Genomic DNA, 13,892 nt, shown 5'->3' on the forward strand with positions numbered 1-13,892 from the left:
AAATTCATGTGATACTGTTCCAAGACATGTGTTACAGAGGTTTAATAAGATGTTTCTGGCTTTATTTTTAGAAGGTTTTTAATTCAGAGGGGGAAAGAGTGATACTGTTTTACCCTCTTCCAATATCAACAGGGGAAAAAAAAAACTTGTTAAGAATTGAGATGGAAAAAAAAAATAAACTTGTTAGGAATTGAGAATTTAGGGTGACTGCTTTAGGTGACTCTTGGCTTATAGAAGAAACATACCCCAAACTCTCTCTCCCACTTTGGAAGCTACAGTGTGTTTAAATAGCCTGGTGTTTTCAGGGGAAGCCAAAGTTCTTTTCCTCTTTTATGACCTGTTGTATCCTTTTGAGGCCAGAGAGAACAAGAGGGTCATTGCCACTTCAGCGTAGTCCCTGTTTGTTCCTTAGTGATGACCACGAAGACACTGAAACCCAGTATTGGTTTAACATCTGGAAAATGGTCAGAGGGAGGGGAGGAGGCAGCAGAGAGCGAGAACTGTTGCATTTTGTTTCACCAGGTGCTAAGAGGAAGCAACATTAGCCTTTTTGATATGGGAGGCAAATTCTGTGGGCCCTGGCGTTAGGCTTCAACAATTGAAGAGGTCAAAGGACAGCTGAGTGGGGTCATGAGACACCATGGGGTGTATTTTGTTACTTAGTAAAAGGAGCAGGCTCCTAAAACCGTCAAGGATTCCCTTGGAAATCTGTGTTGTGAAAAGGTTTTATGAGTCTCATGGCAATAACTCCTGATTTATCTGAGGAACGCTAGCTTTTGTCTAACAGAAGGATAATCCTCACCAAATGTTGGCGAGGACTGCTAGACTCAGCATAGGTCTGAAAGAATAGTTAGGATTTGAAGTGTACTTCGCCTTCCAGAACATTTATCATTTTAATGTTTCTGTCACAATGAAGAATTTTGCACTGTTGAAATATTGCCTTTTTCTTTTCTTGGGACAGAAAGCAGGGGAATGCTGGGGAAGGGAGCTGGTTGCATTCATTTCAAACTTACATGCTTCAGACCGTTCTTGCACACAGGAAACTATTATTAAACCTTTTTCAAATACCAAAACTTGCTAACTCTAAAAGGTTATCTTTTAATTTATTTATAAAGGGCATATATGAAACATGAAGTATGTTTCTGGCTCACAGGTTTTTTAAAATTTTTTAATTCTTATCATTTTCTGTGTATACATGTGACTCTGGGGATTGAACTCAGGACCTGGTGCATTCAACCACTGAGCTACAGCTCTGGCTTACAGACCTTTAATTTTAACTGTTAATAGTTGATAGAAGGGGACTATAAGCTAATGAATAACCACAAATCCTCCACTTCTCCCTGAAATTTTTTTCTTTTTCTCATATATATTGTGTCAGGAAGAAGAAAAAAATCAATGTCAGAGCCAAGATTAAAAATGATCTGTTGTATAGTCCAGTGGTAGAGCGCTTGCTTGCCCAGCATGCGAAGTTCTGTTCCAGCACCAGCAAAGAATGGCAGGCAGCACAGTAAGAATGCTGTCTTGGAAAGGAGCCAGAGAAGCTGAGGGTGGGGAACCTGCCTGTTGTGAGCAGTCTGCTTGCCTCAGTAGTGACCTCAGAGTGCTGGATGCTTTGTGAATACCTTTAAAGATGTTAGCCTCCTGGCAGAGAACTGATGGCAGAATGTTGTAGGGCTTTGGCAGTATGTGATGTTCTACTACATTATGCATATGTACAGATATAGAAAGAAAGCATATGTGTCAATATGTATAATAAAGAAAAAATCACGTGGTGTGTGATAGGCCTTGTTAAACATCTTTACTAATTTGTAAATTAGTGTTGCAATTAACGTATTTATTAACTACAGGCACGTGACTTTTTTTAGTCATAACTCTTATTCAAGGAACATATACATGAGTATCTATTTTCTCAAGGTTAAAGTGCCTTTCAACAGCTAATTTAGAAACCTGAGTGTGGTGACTGATAATTGCCTAGAGAAAACGCACAGCTGTTTAAGTAGCATTGAAATTGGGCAAATCTGACAAGTGTAATCAGCAGAGTTAATAAGATAACGAAAGACTGATGACGTGGGGGTGGAGTGGGGACGGGCGGGGGCAGGGTGGGACAGATGGAAGCAGGAACTCCAGCACTGACAGGAGGTTCACTTGCTCTGTTCCTGTGCAGCTGGGCCTCCCCCTCTTTTAATGTTCTTCAGATTACATCAGAACGTGCTCTGTCACAATCAGGTGCATTTGTACAAAGCCCCAAACTCACATCTGATTGGAAAAAAAGCAGATGTTTGATGATAGTGTCTAAGAAAAATGATCAAATTTTGATGATTCTGAAGCAGTTTGATTTGCTGGCCTTAGATGTACCTGTATTTTGCTGTTCTTGCTTTGAGCCTCGATTTCTTTAGCCCTCTTTGCACTGTTTCAATTCTTACCCAAGTGCAGGATAAGGGGGCCCTGTTTCTAGATTAGATTAGCCACCATCACCTCAAACCAAACAAACTATAGGAGTCTTTAATGAGTTGTTACTTATACATCTAGTGGGTTAATGCACATAGCTCACTTTCTAAACAATCTTTAAAAAAAAAAAAACAGATGGAGATGGTTAAATAAGAGAAATTAAGAAAACTGTCACTATCTCAGCCTCTGCAGCTCTACTTTCACGTATCGTTGGCATTTCGAAAGTCATTTTACTAGCATCTTTTAAAATTACATTTGCATTTAGGAAATTAGTTTTTGTCTCTAGAGCTTTATTCAAATCTTCATCCCCACAGAAGTCCATCCTCCAATCGTGACAGTCCTGATGGATGTGGTGAGCCACACTTTGAAGCTTTTCTCATTATTCAATGTTTTCTGCTCTCAATTATTGACTTTTCTCCCTATTGAAAAATTGGTCTCTGGTGACATGGTGGGGGTCATGCAGGAATTATGTCAGTTCCAGAGAGTCCTGACAAGATACGTTTCTTTTACAGAAAACTGTGTCCCTTTGTTACAGAGTGAATCAGTGACCTGCTTCAGCCTCCTATTGCTATGAATTCACTGGGTATACCACAGTGATTATCTCTGTAGTGACTGAGGACATTTGTGTAGCCACTGAAAATGTTAGAATTTGCCGGGCGTTGGTGGCGCACGCCTTTAATCCCAGCACTCGGGAGGCAGAGCCAGGCGGATCTCTGTGAGTTCGAGGCCAGCCTGGGCTACCAAGTGAGCTCCAGGAAAGGCGCAAAGCTACACAGAGAAACCCTGTCTCAAAAAAAACCAAAAAAAAAAGAAAATGTTAGAATTAAGAATTTAGAATCAAGTTACTAAGGCTTCTTTTTTTAAAAAAAAATTCTAGCACTTTTAGCTTTAGAACTTGTCAAAATAGACATCCCCAATCTAAGTGTACAAAGAGGCTGAAGTGTTATCTTTTCCCCCCTTTGGTTTTTCGAGACTAGGTTTCGCTAGACAAAGTTTCTCTATGTAGCCCTGGCTGTTGTGGAACTTTCAGGCTGGCCTCGAACTCACAGAGATCAGCCTGCCTCTGCCTCCTGAGTGCTGGGATTAAGTCATATGCCACCACCACCCAGCTGTTTTTCAAGCATTGTCTTCTAATATAATTGCCTTTTCAGACCTTCAGTAAGGAGAATGGATAATAGTACAATAAAACACATTTATTTTAATGTGTCCTTAGCTTTGTGTTTTATTGGAATGTGCTTAGAAATAGTATTGCTTCAGATCTGCTTTATACATAATTGGATAAGACATACAAAAGTTCAATCTCCCCCCTCTCTTTTACACAATTCTGGTTTCACAAAATATCTACCCCTCCCCCAAATCCCACAATCAAATAAGGGAGTTAAACAAATACTAAGCCCATCTAATACAAATAATTAAGGGTAAGAAATGTCTATTCAAAAGAATAAACAAAAGCTGAGACTTAGCTCAGTAGTATAGCATACACTTAGCATACAGGTGGACTGGGCTTCAATCCAGCATCAGTGTATAAGTAGATAATAAAATGCTAAGAAAGCAAACTGTGAATGTGTATTTGTTTTTAGTTTGGGGTTAGAAGCTCCATATGAACTTATAAGAATTGAACTTGGTTTATTTGCCTGAGAGGCACACATTATCACTCTTAGTGCTAGCAACAGAACCAACCCATGGCTTCTACTGAGTACATGCTCTGCCACTGAGCCCCACCCTGTGGATGAATATCTTTAGTAAGAAAGAGCATATAAGATACAACACAACAGCACTTCCTCTTCTCCTGCAAAATCAAAGACGTGTATTGCTGGAAGAGCTTGAAAAAACTGAAGTGACATGTTCAAGGTCACATCACTGGGGCATAAGCAAGCCTTTTTGAGCCTAAGAAATAACTGTCTCCAATCATTGCATATGACTAGTAAGATGGCTACTTGACACATGTAGATATTTAAATTAAGTACAGTTAGATAAGATGCTTGGCCATCACATGTGGCTGATGGACACCAGGTCACAGTAGCCACATTTCAGGTGCTCGGCCATTACATGTGGCTGATGGACACCACAAAGTGGTGTTAGAGACACAGAACACTTCTACTACTCCTCTGTTGGGTATCACTTGGTGTCAAAAGTTATTCAGGATTTGTTTATGTGATATAAAATGTTTTAATGAGTTATATATAATAGTAAAAACAGCTATGGAGCTTTTATATTGATAGTTATGTGTGATGGGTTCATGACCTAAAACCTACTGTGCACCCAACATGCTCAAAGGAAATGGTCTTTTCTTAGTAATCTTAATGTAGCAAATGCTGAAACACCACAACAAAAGGCCACTATACTACTAACCCTTTATGTACACGATCTGTACAGACCCTATTTTAACTTTATATATTCAAAATCTCATTTATTCTTACAAAAACTAGGAGATTGGCTGTCTCAGCCCTGTTTCACAAATGAGAGATGAAGTAGCCAGTATCACTCAGGAAACCATAGGACAGGAATCAATTCCAGAGCCTGTGTGTTTGACTTTGTGATTCTCTAATGATAGCTGGCTGGTGTGTCAAGTGTGGAAAGTGCTTGACAATGTAAAGACAGAAGAAACAAAAATCTAGTAAGTTGCACAAAGCTTTTCTGTACTATGTCCATCACATAGTCAATAAATTCTGCCTTTAAAATAGTCTCAAGACAGAAACAACAACAAAAACCCCACTTGTATTCACCCCATCAAAAGGACATCTCACCTTCACCTCTAGATAGATAGATAGATAGATAGATAGATAGATAGATAGATAGATAGATAGATAGATAGATAGATAGATATCTCCACAGTCTTACCATATATCCCAGACTATCCTGAAGTCGGCAATGCTCCTGCCTCAGCCTCCAAGGTGCTGCGATTATATAGGTGTGCACCACTACATGCAACTACTCTCACCTTTTTTCTGTTTCAAACAACATGTTGATACAGAAAAAAAATGGGCATTTTTTTAAAGTTCAAATTTGAATCTTAATTTAAAACTGGAATGACCCTGGCCTTTGGCAGAAGCCAGGTTCTGATTCTGTCGGTTCCCTGTGGTTTATGTGACTCATCCATCACACAGCTCCCTCTGAGACCTGACTAGATCTGCCACATGTCTTGGCTGGATACTTCCTGGGCTGCATGTGAGCTTCATTTATGTTGTCTCCTTGGGGAGGTCCACAGTGTCTCACGACCTCACATCATGACTCTGCACTTAATCTATGGGTTCAAGAGGTGACAGCTGAACTTCTTCATTCTAAAGCTCAGCTCAGCCTTCTACCTAACGGCCTCCCCTATTACTGTTGCCTACACGAATACTAAATTAGTAGTTGCAAAGTGATTATTTTATACACCTAGTCTTCTTTGCATAATATTAGCTGGAAATCTTTGTTTACACAATCTCTCACTAACAACCAGAGTTACTTTGAGAGAGGAGCATCATATACCACCCCTCCTTCCTTTTTCTTCTAATAGTGCTCAGTTAATTGGGTGTTTTGTTTTTGTTTTGGTTTTTGTTTGTTTTTCTAAGAAGAACTCTGCTTTTCTTCTTGAGTAGCAAAAATTATAGACATGCTTTGATCTGTGCTTCATTCCTCTAGTCTTTGGGCCGTGGGAGCCATTCATGGGGACACCTATAGTTTTTGACACAGTCTGTTAGTTTTTAGTAGTATGCTGTCTTCCTTTTCATTTGCAGGAGAGAAAAAAATTAAGAGGTCTGGGAGCAATAGCTGGAACTTTTTCTCCAGCTTCTCTTCGTCACCACCCCTGTAAGCCACCAGACAAAGATGCTGCCTACTTACCCCACCCACTCTCCCAGCCTTCATTTCTATAGAAAAGGGCAAGGCAAGAGCAGAAAGCACTCAACCATGGTACCAGGGTTTGTAGTGGGCTCCATCTGCACTTCCGAGCAGTTAATTAGTCTACGTTGTCTGCCATCCCTTCCTTAGATGGTTCCTCGGTGTCACTGCGGTAGCTGTTAGTACCTGAGAGGCTGTAATATGGAAGCCAGTGCCATGCCTACTTTCTTGTTGCATTTGATTTAATGACTAGTTTTGCAAAGTGTTTCTCCATTTTCTAACTGAAGTCATTTATTCTCTCGGGCATTCTATCAGGTGTTCCCTTATCTCGGGTGTTGGGGTCCCAAGTTACAGGGATGAATGGCAATACTTCTGACATATATACATATTGCATGTGGTATTTGTACTCTGTCACACTGAAAAGGCTTCCTTTGGACTCCACTCTTCTTTGAGTGGCATCAGGCTTTCAAGGGTGAATAACTCCACAGTCAGTGATAAAGAAGGCCTGGGTCAGTTCTATTACCCTTCATATTTTAAAATGCACTCCCTCTTACACTTGTGTCCACTTGAGGACATGATGGTGAAGGTCATTTCTGATTCCCATGTTGATTCAATGTCTTTATTCATAGCATTTATTTGTTTTCCCTGTGTGTATGAATCTGGCATTTACTTCTTAAACAAATTAAGATTTTGTGCTTTGAGGGTTGGAGGGATGGTTCAGTAGCTCAAAGCACTTATGCCACCCACTGTGGCTCACAACCATCTGTAACCTGAATTCCAGGGGATCCAGTGGCCTCTTCAGACCTCTGCCAGCACCAAGCATGCACGTGGTGCACATACATTCATTCAGGCAAAACACACTAAAAACAATGTAAAGATTATGTAATTTTTTTATTTGACTGAAATACCTCCTGGAGAATGTAGGTTTCCCAGATATGCAGCATCAGCTAACTTGTCAGACTGGCAGTGGGCTGAGAGGAGACAGGTTCAGGGGACTTTGTGCTTTAGTTACTCCACCGACCCGGGGAAGGCGTCCCCGTGGTTGACATGGGGTTAATTCCTGGTAGTTTGCTCTTGTTAGCAAAGAAGAAAGGTAAAGTAGCTGTTGGCTTTTGACTGAAACAGACCCATGCACAGCCCATTTCTCTCCCAACACTCATCTTGTTTTAATCAAGTGTTACTATTAAAAAACAAATTGCTTTGAGCTTTAGACAAGTTAAGTGTTTAATGTACTTATATGATGTCATAAAGGCTTGGCCAAAAGCTCAAATGATTCACAACAAATTTCATTTGACAGACTGTAGGTTATCTTCCACTTACCATTTTAAATTGGATAGTATATATGTTACCCAACTTTTGGTCAAATGTTATGTGTTTTAGGTGTATTCTCTTTATAAAACACTGAAATTGGTTTAAATTAATGGATATTAACACATCTTTTAAATTCATACTAATTGTTTTTTATTAGCTACTATAAAAGAGGTTGCTGGGACTAAAGAGATGGCTCAGCAGTTAAGAGCACTGACTTTTTTCAGAGACCTGGGTTTGATTCCCCACACCCACATGCTGGTTCACAACTATCTATAACTTCAGCTCCAGAACTGACATCCTGGAACCAGGCACACATGTGATGAATGGACATGCATGCGGGTAAAACATTCATACACATAAAATAAAAACATGTTTAAAAGGAAGGTTGCCAAATAGTACTTGGCTTTTCCTCCAAATCGTAGAGTATCTAAGAGGCTCTGAGAAGCCCACCCACGACACTGGAGCTCACACGGCACACTACCACAGTCACAGGAGCTGTAACTTTCTCTTCTGTGCTTGAGCAGCGTGGACACAGCACAATCTGCTGTGGAGCTCTTGAGATCTGAGAGAAGCTGGACTTGTGTTGTCGGCACACTGGGTCATGGCTCTCTTCCCTAAGGGCCCCTGCTGTACTTCTCAGTTCATTCTTCAGGCACTCCCCACACGGAGTCTGTCTGAGTTGGCATTGAAGATGAGAATAAAATCTGTCTCTCTCCTTAATGGAAGAAATACAACTAAAACAATATCAAACTTATCTGTCTTGACATGAGAGAAGCCAGGCATGGTGGTGCACACCTTTAACCCCAGCACGTGAGAAGCAGAGGCAGGTGGGTCTCTGAGAGTTTGAAGCCAGTCTGGTCTACAGAGCAAGTTCCAGGAGCCAGAGCCAGAGACCCTGGCAGCTACCAGAAGGGTATCGCATCCCCTAGAGCTAGATTTACAGCCATTGAGGAACCCCAACATGTATGCTGGGACCTAACTTAGGTGCTCTTAACTGAGCCATCTCTCCACCTTGCTTTGTTTTGTTTTGTTTTTTTTAGTTTGTTAAGTGAAAAGAGGTCAAACCTCCTTCAGCATCTTGAGGAGTAAGGGATTCTTACATAGCACTCAGTCCACTTCCATCCCAGTTCTTCTCAGCTTTTGATCTTAGCACCTTTTATATTCCTAAGAGCTACTAAAGACCTCATTGGAGCTCTGTCTACATAGGTTATATATGTTAGGAACTAAAACTGACCAACTTTGTAAATATTTATTTTCAAAATTAATAAAAGACAGTTCTCTATATTAACAAATAGTGTGTATGTGTATGTAAAAAATAACTTTTTTTTTTATTAATTTTTAAGTTAGGCTGGGTGGTGTGGTGGCACACTCCTTTAATCCCAGCACTCCAGAGGCAGAGGCAGGGGACTCTCTGTGAGTTTGAGGCCAGCCTGGTCTACAGAGCAAGTTCCAGGTCAGCCAGAGCTACACAGAGAAACCCTGTCTCGAAAAAAAAAAAAAAGTTTTTTTAAGTTAGTATACAAAGTACTGGGTTTCATTATGGCTCAGCTTTTTTGAGTGTGTCAGTGTGAGTGTGAGTGTGTGTGTATTTCATGACCTTCTGTTCTTGTAGCCTTCCTCACTGCCCCCTGCATCCTCACTCCTGCCCCTCCCTGCCTGGCCCCTTCCTTACCCGTCAGCGGCCAGCCTTCTGCTTTCATGTCCTATGTATTCCATCACCTCTTTTTCAAAATAGCTTTCCCCCCCGCCAAAGAAAAGGTAGAATAATAGCTTATCTGCTTCTGCAGTCAGCTATAATATCACACATTATTCAAATTCTGGAAAGTTCCATTATGTATATATGACAGAATGGAGGATTTTTTAAATAAAGCAAACACATTCTTTAGTAATAGTTTGAAAAAATAATGTTTATTTTATCTTATATGTCTGGGTATTTTGTCTGCATACTACATATGTGCCTGCCAGAAGAGACCTTGGAGCTGGACTTACAGATGGTTGTGAGCCATCATGTGGGTGCTGGGAATTGAACATGGGTGATCTGCAAGAGTGCTTTTAACCCCTTAGCCATCTCTCCAGCCCTGAAAATGTTTTTTATTTCATGGGTCACTGAAAGGGTCATGGGGCTCCTGAACCATTTGGAAATTATTGGTCAAACCACTACTTAGCACTCAATAAATTGCAATTATTATTATTATATAATTTATAAAATTATAAAATTTTTAATTATAAAATTAAAAATTATATCCATTTTGTGACTAAAGAGCACTACAGGAATACTGTGATGAGAAGTATATGTAGGCTGTGGCTTCAAACTTATTGTTGTTCACTTTACTGAAGGATACTGGAGACAATTTAGATGACACAAAAGAAACAATGAGTTTACATAAATAACAGAAGTGAGTTCTTTGGATAAGTGACATGGGTCTTGCTTTCAGGAATTGGTTAATTATCATGAAACTTTCGTTTTGTGTCTCCAGGAGTCTTTTCCTCCCCTAGGGTGGTAGAGGGAACAGTGATTAAATATTTACTCTGAAGCTGCTGAAAGAGCTGATCAGAGGTTGTGGTAGCCCAATTGTGAGAGGAAGGTATGTTCCTATTGTTCAGCAGGCTAGGCTTCATAATTGACAGGGTAACCTTGCCTTACTGGGACAGGCTGGATCTAAAACATTTATTACTATTGAATTATGAGATCTGTTGCACAAATCCTAATTGGTCTTAATAAAAACCCAGAGCCAGATATCAGGGTAAAAGCTGAAAGATCAGAGAAGCAGAGCAGCCACAGCCACCACCTCTTACCTCACCAACTCCTCAGCCTGAAAAAGCAAGAGCTCCTGTGTCCCGCCTTATATTCCTTTCTCTGCCCAGCCACATCACTTCCTGTCTCAACCTTCCTAGTGCTGGGACTAAAGGTGTGTGATCCCAAGTGCTGGAATTAAAGGTGTGTGCCACCACTCACTGCCTGGTTCTTTTAGACTGGATTAATTTCATGTAGCCCAATGTGGCCTTGAACTCACAGAAATCCAGACCAATCTCTGCCTCTGCCTCCCGAGTGCTAGGATTAAAGATGGGTGCCACCACTGCCTTGCCTCTATGTCTAATCTAGTGGCTTGTCCTGTCCTCTGATCTTCAGGCAAATTTTATTTGTTCAAAATATCACCACATTTCCCCTTTTTGTCTAAAATAATAAAAGGTTATATAACTAAATAAAAACTATATACAATAAGTACAATAACTATATACAATATATACAGTCAAGAATTACATTAACAATGTCCAAGTCCATAAACATTTGACAAATTCAGAGACAATACTCCATTATTTATTTTATTTTGATGAGTCCAAAGTGTTGTACCTAACTTACTTTTTGTCCTAACTTGTATTACCAACCAAAAACTATCTTTTGATGACTTTGGAACTTACACCTCTTCAGTGAGTTTCTTTTCTGATTTTGTTAACAAGGAAAACTATAATTATAACTATATAATCCCAAGAAGGAAATAATATTACCTAAGTAAGCAGGAAGTGCAAACAAGTGACTTCCAAAAAATGTAAGAAATGACAGAAACAGCTGGCTATGTGGACAGTCATTTAAGATTTCTCTGCAGCGTTGAGGCATCCACCTTCAGCTTACAGGCCTAGCATATCTGACAGACTTATCTGTGAAGGAGGATTTTCTGAAAAGCTGTCCTACCTTGTCTTGTCAAAGTTCGGCAGTCCTTTATTTTGTGTCCAGCTTGTCCATTTGGACAGCATACTGACAGCAGTCAAGGCAAGGACATTTCTTGCCCAGTGTCTAACTTTGTAATAGTAATTTTCAAGGACTAGAAAATTGCATTACATTGTTAAATGAGCTGTATAGGTACAATACCTTGAACAAGAGTAGAATTATATGTACTGTATGTTCCAACAAAAATAATCTCAACTTTGTATCAATATACACAATTTGTATACAATATACAAAAATCCAATTCAATGTAAAATATTTAAAACTAGTAATTGCTTTTTAAAAGTAGATTCAATAATCTACCTTTTTATCTTATCATATCCATATTCTCCCTTTTTCTTTCCAGAGTAGATTCAATAATCGACCCTTTTATCCCATCAGAGATCTTCTAAAGGGGCTGAGATGGGTCTTGACTGTAAAGACCAAAATCATAAGCAATGTAACAGATAACTTGCACTAAATATCTTTTTTTAATATAAAAGTTTTTTCTTTTCTTTTTTATGTGTGTGTGTGAGTGTGTGTGAGTGTGCACACATGCATATCTGCACCATGTGCTGCCCTGTGTATGACACAGCATACATGTGGAGGTCTGAGGACAACTTACAGGAGTTCCTTGTTCTTTCCTTCTACTATGTGAGTTCCATGTGGCAGCAACCAATTTTACCCACTGAGCCATCTTGCCAGCTAGATTTAAGAATGTATTTCATACAGTTCATAGCTATATGGATATAGTTTATATTTGCCAGACATATACTTAAATTTTCTTTTGATTATTTTTATTTTTATATGTATGAGTTTTTACCTGCATGAATGTATGTGCAGTGCCCATGGAGGCCAGAAGAGGGCATCAGGTCCCCTGGATCTGGAGTTACAGATGGTTATGAAGCACCATGTGGGTGCTGGGAAACAAACCCAGGGCCTCTGCAAGAACAGCCTATACCCTTAACAGCTAAGCCATCCCTCCAGCTCCATACATGTAATTTTAGGACATAAACATCTAACACAACTTTTTCCTTCCTCTTTTTCTTTGGGATGTGCTGGTACAGACCATGGGGAACTCATATGCTGGGCAACTGAAATCTGCTAGATTTGAGGAAGCTCTACACAATTCCATAGAAGCCTCGCTCAGATGTAGTAGTGTAGTGCCACGGCCAATCTTTTCCCAGCTCTACCTGGACCCGGATCAGCATCCTTTCTCATCTGCAGGTAAGTTTCTCAATTGCATGCATTTCTAGACCCCTTTCAAAAGAAGTGAGAATTCTAAATCCTGGGAACTCAAACAACTATTAAAAATGCTAGTCTCACCCTCCTCAAAAATATCTTTGAGAATTTCTCTTGTAACCTTTTTTCCTTAAGCATCATTTTTAAAAATTAAATTTGCATTTGTTTCTTTGCTTACCCAGATGTCAAACCCAAGGTGGAGGACCTAGATAAGGATCTAGTACACCGCTACACTCAAAATGGCAGCCTGGATTTTTCTAACAATGTAGCAATTAATGAAATGGAAGATGATGACGATGAAGAAGAAATGTCTGACTCAAACAGCCCACCAATTCCCTATTCACAAAAACCTGCCCCAGAAGGATCTTGCACTACAGATGGTAGGTTTGCACTTTTGAATTCTTTTCAGCTTTGTATTCATCTGGCCTGTTTCCAATCTTTCCATGTGGTTTTCAAGGCTGGACACCAGTTGTTGTTGGAAGGAATGAGTGACTAAATCTTGATGCATTTATCTAATTATCCTTTATCAACAAAAATGTGGAAGTCAGATATCGGAGTAAGAACCTGAATGATCAGAGAAGTGGCGGAGCAGCTACCATTGGTCTCTTATCTCTGTTGTTCCTCCATCCAACAGGGCTGAGAACCTCTCTAAATTTTGGTCATCTAGTAGCCAGCTCTGCCCTCTGATTCAAAGCAAACTTTATTGTCAGAATGTGATCAAAATATCACACAACAATATCCTCATCCCTATGGACTCTTAAGGGTTCACAACAGTTGTTTACAGGAAACACAAGCCCCACTCCCTCTTGTAGATAGGAGACTGAGGTTCACAGTTGAATGAATTCATTGAGAGGATCTGTGCAAATGCAAGTTCAAAGGTCAAAGCTTCTCTAGTACTCTGTAAGAATTTATTGTCTCATGAGCTTTTATTAAAACAATATTTCAGCCGGGCGGTGGTGGCGCACGCCTTTAATCCCAGCACTCGGGAGGCAGAGCCAGGCGGATCTCTGTGAGTTCGAGGCCAGCCTGGACTACCAAGTGAATTCCAGGAAAGGCGCAAAGCTACACAGAGAAACCCTGTCTCAAAAAAAAAAAAAAAAAAAAAAAAAAAAAAAACAATATTTCATCTTTCTTCTCCTTTTAGTCCACTTCCAAGATAGTAATAGAGATCCTAGATGCCTTGACTACATCTACCTACAACATTTTTATTGCATTTATTTATGTCTTGTATGTATGTTGCATGTGTGGGTAAGTGTGCATGAGCCATGGCACACCCATGCATCAAAGGACAACTTGCAGGAGTAGACTCTTTCCTCCCACCCTGGGGATGCCAGGGATCAAACTCAGATGGTCATGCTTGCTGGCA

General features: G+C 40.0%; 1 protein-coding gene across 1 annotated transcript in view; it reads left to right on the forward strand.

The window, feature by feature from the left end:
* Positions 1 to 13,892, forward strand: part of Greb1l (GREB1 like retinoic acid receptor coactivator) — a 248,203-nt gene that overhangs the window by 120,919 nt on the left and 113,392 nt on the right. Inside the window, exons 3-4 of the mRNA XM_028876702.2 lie at positions 12,352 to 12,511; positions 12,709 to 12,906. Of these exons, the coding sequence (XP_028732535.1) occupies positions 12,355 to 12,511; positions 12,709 to 12,906 (355 nt within the window). The 5' untranslated portion in view covers positions 12,352 to 12,354. The remainder of the gene's footprint in view (positions 1 to 12,351; positions 12,512 to 12,708; positions 12,907 to 13,892) is intronic.

The sequence above is a fragment of the Peromyscus leucopus genome, chromosome 19 (assembly GCF_004664715.2).
Source record: "Peromyscus leucopus breed LL Stock chromosome 19, UCI_PerLeu_2.1, whole genome shotgun sequence".
Classification (NCBI taxonomy): domain Eukaryota; kingdom Metazoa; phylum Chordata; class Mammalia; order Rodentia; family Cricetidae; genus Peromyscus; species Peromyscus leucopus.